The sequence below is a fragment of the Mytilus californianus genome, unplaced genomic scaffold, assembly GCF_021869535.1.
Source record: "Mytilus californianus isolate M0D057914Y unplaced genomic scaffold, xbMytCali1.0.p SCAF_13, whole genome shotgun sequence".
Taxonomy (NCBI): Eukaryota; Metazoa; Mollusca; class Bivalvia; order Mytilida; family Mytilidae; genus Mytilus; species Mytilus californianus.
Window position 1 is genome coordinate 39,079,807 of NW_026262615.1, and position 14,191 is coordinate 39,093,997.

Below are 14,191 nucleotides of genomic sequence, written 5' to 3' on the forward strand. Positions count from 1 at the left end.
CTCTCTTTTTGTTGGATGCATTTCTTCTTTGTATCTATCTGATGAGTTTAGCCCTTTTCTGTAAAATTTATGCAGTGTCGATTTTAATCTTCTTCCTCATATCTCTGTTGTAGTAGGTTTTTTTTATTTGGTGCAATCTTGATTTGTCTCTTCTTAATCGATCTACGAGATTTTGCCATAGGTGGGCGAGTTTGTGGGTCTTTATTCGGCGGAATTAAACTCTTTTTCCTTACTGAGTTGGATCAGTGTGCAGGTCTTTATATACTGATGTACTATGGTCTACTGTCATATTATCGGTGGGGCGATTTGTCAGGTTTTGTTTCAGCGAACCTAAATCATTTTTATCATTAGGGCGGGATGTTGTCTTTAATCAGCTGCATTAACCACTTTTTTCATTTGTGTGGCGAGTTTGTATGTCTTTATTATGTGAGGTCAGTTGGATAACATGAATAGGGCGAGTTTAAAAAAAGTGGGCGAGTTTGACAAAAGCGGGCCGAGTAGTTCTAGGGCGAGTTGTAATGGGACGAGTTGTCAATAATTCCGATAAAGAAAACCGGAAAACTATTCCGTTTGTGGGTAAACCTTTAGTGTGGTCTGTACAACTTCCTACTGTTCGGCGTGATTTCGTTGAAAACAAAATATTTTTGCATTTTCCCACTCCTGTGTTTAAATCACAATGGACATCAAACGAAAAGCAGGAGACAGTGCCATGGTCCCTTTCAAAAAGCCAAGAACAGATCTGGTAGCTTACGGGTCTCAAGAAAAAGCAGTATTGCAGATGGTGCGTCGTCGTTCAATAAAACCGGCTTTCTAAGTTCTTTTACTTTAGGTGTCCCTATACTATAGGGTTAGGGTTCAATTAACGTAATGTTTAGATTAGTGTTATTTGTAGGTTAGGGCTAGTTTCAGGTTTATATATGGATTATAGATTGTATATTAAAGGATAGTTTAAAATTAAGAATGGAAAGGGGAATGTGTCAAAGAGACAACTGCCGACCAAAGAGCAGAAAACAGCCCAAGGCCACCAATAGGTCTTCAACACAGTGAAATCACGCTCCTGGAGGTGGGATTAAGCTGGCCCCTTAATGACAATGTGTACTAGTTCAGTAAATTTAGACGTCACACTAAACTCCGAAACATATAAATGAACCAAAATTTAAAAAACATACAAGACTACCAAAGGCAACAGGCTCCTAACTTTGGGACAGGCGCAAAAATGCGGCTGGGTTAAACAAGTTTTGTGAGATCTCAACCCTATACATCTTGCCAATATAGAATAAACAAACACATGAAACAGCAATACACACAATAAAACTCAGTTCTGAGTCTGATGTCAGAAAAGGTAACAGAAGAAACTAAGCAAAATGGCAATGATACATAAATTTATAAAGGACTATTAGCAGTTACTGACATGCCAGCTCCAGACCTCAATTAAACGGATTAAAAGCGTATGTCTTCATTATATGGAAATCAAGCACAATCCCTACCGTTAGGGGTTTAGTAACATACCATCATACATTTTTGTGTACATTGCTCAGTTCTAAATTTACATTCATTAACCGTACACAAAAAATAACCAGGCCTTGGCTGAAAGGTTGTTTGACTGTTATAGATAACTGAGGTTAGAGGGAGGGTTGATCACTCACAATCATATTAAATAGCTATACATTCTTTATGTGCCTGTCCCCCCTGTCCTACAAAAGCCTGTAATTCAGTGGTTGTCTTTGCTCATTTTCAAAGGCCTTACAGTGACCTATAGTTGCTTACGTCCACATTATTTGGACTCAGGCGGGTAGTTGTCTCATTGGCAATCATACCACTCTTTTATATAGAACAAACTTGTATTTTATTATTCATTGTCCAATTATGAACATGTTATTCCGTTGGTTTTCCTGTTTGAATTGTTTTACACTAGTCATTTTGGGGCCCTTTATAGCTTGCTGTTCAGTGTGAGCCAAGGCTCTGTGTTGAAGGCCATACTTTGACCTATAATTGTTTACTTTTTACACATTGTGACTTCGATGGAGAGTTGTCTCATTGACACTCATACCACATCTTACCCAAGAACATAGTTATTTCGTAGTGCATTTCTTTTAGACAATAAATTCAAATAAAAAAAATCCCACCTCTACTGTATCTCAAAAAGATTTTTACACGTGTAATGCACTACTATCATGACTATTGGTACAAATAATATCAAAATTATTGAAAAGTCTACCAGCTCTAACTCAAAATATTGACAATTCTATGTTAAGGGTGTCTAAAATTCAGTTTGACAGCTTCAGACATACTAATTTTTTTACCTTTTTTAACTGGACCAAATCACTACTTAACATAAATATTCAGTACCCAAATTTTTATTAACATGTAATTTCATCCCCTTACTTAATATTTCATGCATAAAATATAAAGAAATAAATTTGGAAAGTGTATGAAAAAAATTTGAAAGTTATACACTGTCCATACTAGGGACTATATTTGTGTCCTTGGACCATCTTCTTATTTCTATATATGTACCAACATGGCAGACCAATATGAATTAGAATAAAAGGAGAGCTTATTTATTATATACATGTAACCTGTTTACTGGTTGATGTTGTTTTTTTGTCAATATCAATTTGCCAGTGTTAGAAACTTCTGTCAGTTTAAATTTACTCATTATGACATGTATCATGATTACTTGTGAATCCACCAAAATAGACAATATAAGTAGTTCTCTCATTTTATTATTTTATGCATTATAGTGTCCCATAAGGCTGTCAGCATTGTAATGTCCACTCATACAATTTTTTGTCAATTGTAGGGTCCACCAAAGTTACAATGTCTAAAAGCTCATACATTATGTATCATACTATTTTTTGTAGGGTCCTCCTAGACTGTCAGGACTAGAAGCTCCTATAATGCTATTAACTGGTACAGAAGGAGAAATCTATACCTGTAAATTCTCACCTGATGGACAACTGATAGCTTCTGCAGGGTTTGACAGGCTTATTTGTAAGTACATGTATAAGTATTTGGTATATGTATATATATATTTTAAAGTGTTTTAAAGTGGATATTCAATATTTACTGTGCTTTATATGCTGAGTTACTCGTTAATTAGATGATGAAATTTTGAACAACTTTTCCCTGTAAAATTGGATCATTTACTACATTTTCATTTGACATTTTCAAGCCCATTTATTGAAGTACAAAGTAAAAACATCTCTTTACAACCTATTTCGATTGGTTATGTTGGCAAGTTTGAAACTTAGGCTTGACATACATGTAGGTTAGTTTTTCTAAGTGTTTTCAAATAAAAATATGATTAGATAGTAGGAAATTATAGACTTGTAAAATGTATACCAGCATTAAAGTTCTGTTATTTTAAAATTTGTATGGCTGTTCTGTTAAAAAAATCAAAGTCAGAAAGAAAAGGACAGACCCACTTAAAAAACTCATACCGGTAGTTTAGAATTTAACACTTTTGTTGTAACAAACCATTCTAGACACCATTCTAGATCAAGGGTCAATGATGTGCACAATAAGTACTTGTATTTCAGATTTCTTAGAATGTATTGAATTAAAATTATACACTACATTTTCAGGTTTTTGGAATGTATATGGTGAATGTGAAAATTTTGCAGTTTTAAAAGGTCACAATGGAGCAGTAATGGAAATACAGTTTTCTACAGATGGAAAGTGAGTATATGGTGGAACACCCAGGATTTTATTATTTTTAATTTTTATTTCTTCTTTTTTCCATATCGCACTTTCAATACCCCTATATTAAGTATATCCTGAATCCCCACTTTTTTACCACCTATATCCCACATCCCAAAAGTGTCATCCCCTTCATTACAAACACATTATATGTATATCTGAAATATGTCAGATATTTTAGTGTTAATTATGTCCCTTGTGTGGTTCTATTTTTAAAGAGGTTTAACTTAGTTGAAGGAGAGAGACTATATTTCACAATTCAAGCTGTTATATGCAGGGTTAATTTGTCAAACATATTGAGATAACATAAATATTAGTCACTGATTTTTAAAAAAATTTTTTGCATATAAAAATAAGAAGATGTGGTATGATTGCAAATGAGACAACTCCCCACAAGAGACCAAATGACATAGAAATTAACCATTATATAGTTAACAGAGCAAAATCCAGACCCCATAGTAAGCTATAAAAGGCCCTGAAATGACAAATGTAAGACAAATCAAACGAGAAAACTTATGGCTGGATTTATGTACAAAACAATAAGCAAAAACCAAATATGATATACAGCAACAAATGACAACCATTGAATTACAGGCTCCTGACTTGGGACAGGCACATACAGAATGGGGCAGGGTTAAACATGTTTGAAGGCACCACTGCTCCCCTAACCTGGGACAGTGGTATAACAGCACAACACAACAACAAACCATAAAAAAAACAATAAGACTATAAGAGAAACAGCAATAAACATCAACCACTCAATTACAGGCTCTGTATATCTGTAGGGAGGAATTGTGGTTTCTAGTCTGTGCACCCATCTGTTTATCCATCCTGTATCAGGTAAAGTTTTTCTTGAAGGGAACATAATGAAATTAGTTTCTGTCCTTTTCAGTACATTATTTTCTGCATCAACGGACAAGACAGTTGCATTATGGGATGTAGAGGCAGGCACAAGAATAAAAAAAATGAAAGGTCACACAAGTTTTGTGAATGCCTGCAGTGCTGCTAGAAGAGGACCACAAATAATCTGCAGTGGAAGTGATGATGGTACAATAAAGGTAAATAATCTGATGGGTATTTTGTATTGTTAAGGTATTAGAACTACATAATGTGTAATCAAAAGGTTAAAAGATAAAACATTTTTGAAGAAAAAAAAAAACAGTCCAGAAAGTATTAACTTTGTGGGTATTGTAATGTAATAACTATTCACTGAGTACAGACATTTGAGAGGGTTTGGATGGGGTTAACAGAATAGAGAATAATATAAAAATTGTGCAGAATAAAGGGCCAAAAAACAAAGAAGAAAGAATAAATAGGCAAAAAAATAAAGAATAGAGAAAAAATAGGCATAAAATAAAGAATAGAGAAAAAAAGGTCTAAAAGATAAAGAATTAAGAAATGAATGACCCCAATCCAGACCCTCATTTTAACACTCTATTAGAGCAATGTAGTCGGGAGAAAAACTTAGAAGGGAAGAAAATAAATATATATGATTTTCAAAAATCTGAAGGACTAAGGGAAATAACTCAATATACCTCCAAAATTAATCACCTGTACCAGTAAATAAAATTTATACTGCAATTAGTTGTGTTTATTGCCAAAATATAGTAACACAGCTGGATCACTTTTTCCACAATCAGGGGTTCATTAAGGGATGAAAATAAGTTTGAAATTTGTGTTACAATTTAAATAGCTACCAATGTATTAATTTCAGTTGCAGTCATGGCAGTATAAAAACAATATTAGGTCAATGTCAGAAAAATATAAACTTTTTTGTATTCAGCACAAAACTGGGGAAGGGCTTGGTAAAATCTTGCCCTTCCCCAGCTTCTCAGCCTCATACAAAAGAGTTTATATTTATTTGACCTAATATTGTATATTAACTTGAAGAAGTATTACCCATGTCTGATAGATGAAGTTGCAACTTAGATCTCCTTCTTATGTCCAGTATTGGTCAACAGATGATATTATGGTTAAGTGAGGACTCTTTCCAAAATCTTAATTGGAATGAAAATCTTTTTTGAGTATAAAATGTTTTGCTTTGATTGTACAATTTATGATCGAGGTTTTTACTATTGATTCATGTATTTGTACTCATTTCTGATGTTTAGAGATTCATCTAGTCTTCTCAAGGTCACAGGTTTATGGGATTACATCATGCTAAATGCATGTTTATCTAGTTAACGTGCACTATTGTATATAATTTTAATTTTAGAAATTAATATTTTTTAAATTAATACTGCTAACAGATTTTTTTTGTTTCAGTTGTGGGATGCCAGAAAAAGGGGAGTGCAACAAACATTCCAGAGTACATACCAAGTTACATCGGTCACTTTCAATGACACAGCAGAACAAATAATATCAGGGGGCATTGATAATGATATTAAGGTTGGTATTTAAAGGTTGTTCTATATCAGATACACAAAATCACATTTTATGACACAGTGTAGCCTTTTCAATAGTCGTCTATCGCGAAAAGGACGATAACTCAATTTTAGAATTTAATATTTTCGGAGACGGTCAATTTCCGGAAATGCATGCTTTATCATCATGGTTTTTTCTTTGGCCGTCGATGACGACAATATTGCTGCATTCTTTGAAAATAAGGTATATTTAACAAGACAGTATTATCAATGTATTATCGTGGTATCAATATATGTTAGCAATGTTAGATACCTGAATTAATTGTTATTTTGGCAAGGTCAATTCATCACTTCCCCTGAAAACATGATTTTGTATAAGTTCACTTATCGGCATCTCCGGGCGGCAAAGCAGATCAATTTCCTGATGATTTTTACTACGGCATTATGATTTTTATTAATTGCTACATATTACCGCTTTTTTAAATCAATTTTTGTTTATATTATCAACAAATAAGAGTAACATACTAGGTCAAGTTGTCGTTCGTAGTGTATAGTTTGTTCCAAACCAGTGTTTGTTTCTTGTACAGTTGGCAACTAAAACACATGTTATCTTCAGTGTGTGTGTGTTTTTTTTCTTTCTAATTAGTACATGTAGTAATTGTTTATAAAAACAATTTTTTTTCTAAATACATTTGGCAGATAGGATTATCATGTAATTGTTATTTCCCTTGTTTAAAAATAGAAATTGTGTGTTTCTATATTTAACGATTTACATGACACTTATTCAGTACATATTTGTTAAATTGAATAGATATTGCTATTTTGAATTCATTTGTTAAAGATATTTATTTAGGTTCTAAAGTTTAGTATTTGCTTCTTTGCTAATCATTTATAACCTTCGTTGAAAGACTTAATCATTTTATATAAGTTGTTTGGAATAATAATATTGATCAATTCTTTAAAAACACTTAAAGGCGCTATACAGGGGTAACTAGGCGAAGGGTATATAGGCTGTCAAGGTGATTTTAAACTTCCATCATCATCGATGAATTGTCTGTGGACTGACGTATAGTCCAACCATGGGAAGCTGTGCTCTTCCAAATTCTCCCTGAGGTTAGTGCATCTGCCATATGCCTTCTCAAAACGGTTAATTATTGCAGTCATTCAATGCTCCATTTCTCTACTTTTGGTCTACATGATACAAATTGAATAAATTATATATTGTTTCATTGTTTTTTTTTTTTTAGTTTTTTTTTCTTTTATTTAGATAGTGCTATTACATTAGGCATCAATCGATCGTAATAATTGCGCTTCTTATTTATCAGTTCACAAACTAGAACAAGCTGTGGTCAGCATCCCCTGCAGAATTGCTCCTTCTACATACATGACCCCCAATCCCTTTTCTTTTATGGCTATCATTAAGGGGGTGGACAGGGAGCATTGATTTACAGTTCCCTCCCCAAGATCATACTTCACTCCGTATTCTGTTCCTCTGCACTCCTATTTTTTCGTCAACATGAATTATCCCTGTTTTAACAACCCTTTCCTTACGGTTAACACCACCCTGACTCCAGCTTTCATCTATCAAATTCCCATTTCCAGCCCTCTCATTCCATAGTTCCCATAATTCTGTCCACCCCCTCATCAGTGTAACAATGACTCGCACCCATTAACAACCCATCATTTGGACACAAAATATATTATACTACCTGATTTGTTTCCTATATGCAAAAATTACGAGTCAGGACTTTTGCTTTAATAATGGCCAGTTTTTTTAACACATCTCATTTTTAACTCCCATGCTTTTTTTTTACTGTCAACTATATAAATGGCCTCAACGCATACAAGAACAATACAAAATATCTCTTCACAAATGTGTTGTCAAAATAATAAAAATGTACTCTTTCAATAAATATTCTTGCAATAAATTCATAGTCACTTTTAAAATTTTCTATAGAATAAATTGAAAAAGAATCAGACTTTCATACACTCAATTGAATTTTGAATGTTTCAATGTCTTAAATTGTCATTCTTACCTATTTATTTGATGGCGCCCTTATTACCCTATAATGAATCTTTCTTTTTTTTAAACCCACAAAGATTACATAGCAAATAAATATTAAGGGTTTTTATTAAAGTTTTCTTTACGGTTCCAAAGTGAGGAACTAATTATAAAACATGGATAAGCAAACTAAATACCTAGAAGATGTTTTAAAAAATAGACTATAGTTGATGAGATAACTCCTCATGTAACAAGATTTATCTCTCCTGTGATTAAAACACATTGAGATTGAGAATGAATTGTCTCCCTTTGCAGGCCTCTACAATAACTTTGTTTTCAACTTGTCCAGTAGGACAAGTACATACCAAAACTTACTTGTCCGAATGAAATTGTAACTTGTCCAAAAAAAATCTTAATAATAACCTTTTTTGCATTTTAAGTTGATTGAATTGAAACAATAGAACAGAATTTTATTTTAACATATCTTTTGCAATACTTTTCAAAAATATGAGTCGAGAACAACTGAATCTAGTCATGTCCCCGGACTTAGGTTCTAGTTTTCATCAATGCCAAAGTCTCATCAGACTCTGCACATGAGGCACCGTCTGATAGGATTACCAATGTACACTCATTGGATTTGTATCCTAGTTTTTTAAGTTGAAAAAAGTTTATTCAAATACAATCAATAAAAAAAAGAAGATGAGGTATGATTGCTAATGAGACAACAGAAATTAACAACTATAGGTCACCGTATTGCAAGTATTGTTTTTTTTATACATATGATCAAATATGGTTTTGTGAATTTTATGGTAAATAATTTCTTCATTTTTATTTAAAAAATATTTTTGTTAAAAAAATTACCAGTATGGTATTTATTATAAAGCAACAGAATAAGGTAGGAAAACGAGGTACTGATTTTTCTTGGTCCCGTAATGTCTCCTGCGTTACCAAACTGTCTATTAATTATGTCTATTAAATATGTCTCCTACGGTGCCAAACTAACTGTCTATTAAACTTGGAGCCGAATCTCTTCCGAGCTGGTGACGAACTGTCTTGTAAATTTACCTTATCTACAAAGCGCAGCGATATTCGGATCAGTATGACTGGTTTCCGAGAACTGTTAAATAGTACCTGACAAAGAACCAGTTTTAAATTATCGATTGCAAGTAAACATGTCAAAATAATACTTGTTTTTATCTTCTTTTCTTGTTTTTGGTTTATAATTACTTTGTTCATCAAAGTTGGATTAAATTTATTTTCTGCAGAATAATTGTACTTGTCCCGTCGGACAAGCTTGATATAGCTTTTACTTGTCCGACCTTTTTTCCTCTGGTACCGGACAATCGGACAAGCGTTATTGTCGAGCCCTGCTTTGATAACAGCCAGTACCAAAGCACAATTATTTTTTTTTGTGATTTTTTATTGATTAACAATAGTTAAATATAGAAAAAGGATAATACTTCCAATTTCGAGGTCTCACAAAAGCTTTTTTACCTGTTATTCTAATTTAACATTAAAAACCAAATTCAGATGAAAAGGCTACACAGTGGTAATAACTTAACAAGATCAAATAGTGATAGCTGCAAGATCTGTTGTTAGCTTGCCACTGCACATCTTGGTTGAAATTAGCATGGATGCTTACACTTTAGTTTACAGTAAATCAATGGTCCATCATAAGTGCCAAGGCTCCGTGTTGAAGGTCATACTTTGACCTATAATTGTTAACTTTTTATACATTGTGACTTGGATGGAGACTTGTCTCATTGGCACTCATACCATATCTTCTTATTTATAATAATCTGGAAATGTGAACAGAAGGCGTTAATGTTATCTTAGCTGGAAAAGTAACAATCCTATATACCTGACAGGTAAATTTTGGCAAAACCATAGACATAAAATATCCACAAAAATACAAGTTATGAAATGTAGAACAGTACCTAAGGATGTGCATGAGTTGATATAACCCTGGGCTAACATGTCAGAGGGGAGATAATCCAATTTACTTTTTTTTAATATTGCAATATGTGGAAATAGTCTCTCCTATGCACAACTTCTCCTAAATGGCTAGGCAGACATTTATGAAACATTACACAATTATGAAAACCTTCATGTACCTGAAATTTTGCATGTATGAATACAATACCAGTCCATCATTCTAAAAGGGAGACAAATTAGCGGGTCAGTGTATCCTTTTGCGAGTTTCACAGTTCAAGTTCATATACAAGTTGATTTTATGGATCTGCCAATTTCATCAAGTAAATAATCATGCATAAATTGCAATGGGTGAAACTATCCTATAAATCAGACACGTTGTATAAACATCACAGAAATATGTGACAACTGTAGCTCGATTATATTTTAAAAGATAATTTTTCTGTCATTCATTCTTTTCATTTGAGCATACATTTTAAAATTTATTGTTTGACCTGCGCAATTCTTATAAAGACACGAAATATTTGCCACTGTACATTAAAATTAGAATATATTGAATTTGATTATATGTCAATGATAGTCTTAGGTTTTATAGACAGATGTTTTAAATATTATTTCATTAAGTTCAATTTGTGATTTTTAGGTCATTAATTGGTGTCAGCAGGTATTCAAATATAGTAAAGTTGCTCCTTAATTGATGATTATATACTGCTTCATTTGTAGGTTTGGGATTTACGGAAGAATGATGTATTATACCGACTTCGAGGACATGCTGATACACTGACAGGCCTGACCTTGAGTCCTGACGGTTCATATTTACTGTCTAACTCAATGGATAATACATGTAGGTATTATAGCTTGATAATATGGCTCTAACTCAATGGATAATACATGTAGGTATTATAGCTTGATAATATGGCTCTTACTCAATGGATAATACATGTAGGTATTATAGCTTGATAATATGGCTCTTACTCAATGGATAATACATGTAGTTATTATAGCTTGATAATATAGCTCTACTCAATGGATAATACATGTAGATGTTATAGCTTGATAATATGGCTCTAACTCAATGGATAATACATGTAGGTATTATAGCTTGACAATATGGCTCTAACTCAATGGATAATACATGTAGGTATTGTAGCTTTATAATATGGCTCTAACTCAATGGATAATACATGTAGGTATTATAGCTTTATAATATGGCTCTAACTCAATGGATAATACATGTAGGTATTATAGCTTGATAATATGGCTCTAACTCAATGGATAATACATGTAGGTATTATAGCTTTATAATATGGCTCTAACTCAATGGATAATACACATAGGTATTGTAGCTTGATAATATGGCTCTAACTCAATGGATAATACATAGACAATTATCATGGTTACAGTGTATCAACTTGATATATGTAGAATAACCATATTTTGTCTCAAAATATAAAAAAAATTCATACAAGGCTAAGAAACAGGAAAATGTGAGGCTTGGCTGAGATGCTAAATTATTAATAATTTATATTTTCATTGACTGATAAATTCCTCTTGTTTGAAAATGACAATTGTTACTTTGTGAAAATGTGAAAGCGTCATTTATAAATCATAAATCCCTTTGGAAGTATACAGATTGTCTTGCCATCTGTCTGTTACAGTCTGTAAGATATTTTTCTTTCTATTTTCAGTAAGAATATGGGATATAAGACCATTTGCTCCACAAGAAAGATGTGTTAAAATAATGCAAGGTCACCAACATACTTTTGAAAAGGTAAGTCTAGATTTGACAAGGACTGGTCCAGGGGGTTGCTTCAAAACAGTCTGGTGCTTTTCTGATATTATTTTCATTTATCCATTCTTACAGATCAAGTAAATTCATGAAAAAATTTATAAAAAATAAGTTTGATGCCTTAGTGGTCAGAATAATGTGTCCAAAATCATTGCCATGTCTTCTTGAACTGAAGGGAACAGAAAACTTTTGAGCTATCACATTTAAATAAATTGAGAATGGAAACCCACTTTAGTATTCATTATGTATTCATTATTATTTGTTGGGTACCAAGTTTCATAGATGTCATGGGTACAGGTGAAAAACAAATTTAAATGTTTAACGAATTACAAATTTTCTATAAAGTTGTAAATCTAATTTCCACAAATGTGCAAGTTTTACTAAATCCATGAAAACTGGTACCTATGAAAATAAATCAATTCACGGTATTTAATATTTTATACAGATTATAAGATTTCCTGATGAATGATGAACAACTGTCCGACTGTCCTTGTCCTTTGTATATCATGATCAATAATTTTACACCTCAGCGATAGAAATATTGAAAAAAAGAATCAAACATTTAGATCTTTGTATGATTTCTTTTATTTTATTGAAATTCATAATTATCTTTCAGAATTTATTACGATGTAGTTGGTCTCCAGATGGCAGCAAAGTAGCAGCTGGGTCAGGTGACAGATTTGTTTACATATGGGACACCACGTCACGGAGAATTTTATACAAATTACCAGGACATGCTGGATCAGTAAATGAAGTTGACTTTCATCCGAACGAACCCATAAGTAAGTTTCTCACCATGATGCACTGCATATGCTTGTGAAACAAAAACACCTCAATTGCTTAGTTTAATGACAATATAATTGGTATAATTTGCACAGAATCTAAAATATAAATTTTGAAAGTGTAAAACAAAAATGTTGTAATGATAAGTAAATTCATGATAAAATTTATAAAAAATAAGTTTGACGCTTTAGTGGTCAGAATAATGTGTCCAAAATCATTGGCATGTCTTCTTGAACTGAAGGGAACAGAAAGCTTTTGAGCTATCACATTTAAATAAATTGAGAATGGAAACCCACTTTAGTATTCATTATGTATTCATTATTATTTGTTGGGTACCAAGTTTCATGGATGTCGTGGGTACAGGTGAAAAACAAAAATTTGCTACACTATAGACAATATATTACATGTAATACACAAATAGCTTCTCATTGCAATAGATGAACAACTAAATAACTAATTATCCTTTATACTTAGAAAAACTGAGTAAGACTTGGCTAAAAAAAAAATGAAAACAACACGATATAAATTTCATGTTTCTGAAGCTCTTTTCTGGATTAACCTTCATCAGGAACGCTTAAAGCTGGATATTTGAAAGCCAAGTATGTATAAGAACCAAAACAGTTGAAGAGCTATATGACAAAAAAAGACCTTAAAAAATAGCTAAAATCCATCTAACACATGTCTAAGGTCAACTTTGCCTGAGGAAGTTGAAACCTTAGTTTCTTTATAATTTCATAATTTATAAATGGACAATTTTAGAAAGGTTGGTTATAATTTTACAGGGACTTTTTAGAAAATGATAGAGAAGTCCAAGACCTTGGTAATATCCTGCTATTTTCACATTGTGATCAATATTGAAGTGATTTTATATATTCTTTCTGTTGTAAATTGCTTGATAATAGAAGTATTTACTTATTAACAAATTTATTGGCCACTACTTATAACCACACAAGTTCCAGCGAAATATTGCATCACAATTTAAACATTTGAAGTCATAATCAAAAACTGATTATTACATGATGCCTAAAGGTTATTCGATGACAATTCTGCTAAATACCCAAAAGTTTGAATACATCTGTATAAATTGATAATATTAATAAAATATGTTTATATTTTTTCAGTTGTATCAGGATCAAGCGACAAAAAATTATACCTTGGAGAAATAGAATGACAATAGATCTAACACCAAGGAATCTAAGATGTGTTGATTAAGACCTTTTTTAAGACTGTTGATCCCAGAGACATTTAATAAAGGCAGCAGACATTTACATATTCATCCATTGTATAATACCAAACAGAGGCTAGGATCTGAAACAGAATGGATGTTGGATAGAATACATGTGCAATTCATGTTTTTATATATAAAATTTTTGAACATAGACTTTTTACTATTAATTTATCATTATAATGGTATTGTTAGCTCATCTAGATCTGCCAAAAGCCCACACAAGTTTTTGCCATCACATAGCGTCCATCCTGGTATAAAGTTGTTTGTTGTCTGGTCTAAATGTTTTCAAAGATCTCCTCCAAAACTACTTTAAAAACAATTCATACCAATTATTATAAAAATAAGTAGATGTGGTATAAGAGCCAATGAGACAAATATCCACCAAAGTTCTA

At 32.3% G+C, this 14,191-nt stretch overlaps 1 protein-coding gene across 1 annotated transcript; it reads left to right on the plus strand.

Annotated features, from left to right (window-relative positions):
- Positions 1-588: 588 nt before the first annotated feature.
- LOC127723633 (U5 small nuclear ribonucleoprotein 40 kDa protein-like) lies at positions 589-13,952 on the plus strand. Its single transcript, XM_052230333.1, has 9 exons — positions 589-781; positions 2,865-2,994; positions 3,588-3,681; positions 4,595-4,760; positions 5,968-6,090; positions 10,723-10,843; positions 11,688-11,770; positions 12,405-12,570; positions 13,693-13,952. The coding sequence occupies exons 1-9, from the start codon at positions 677-679 to the stop codon at positions 13,740-13,742; spliced, it is 1,038 nt and encodes a 345-aa protein (XP_052086293.1). The 5' UTR covers positions 589-676; the 3' UTR covers positions 13,743-13,952.
- Positions 13,953-14,191: the final 239 nt, after the last annotated feature.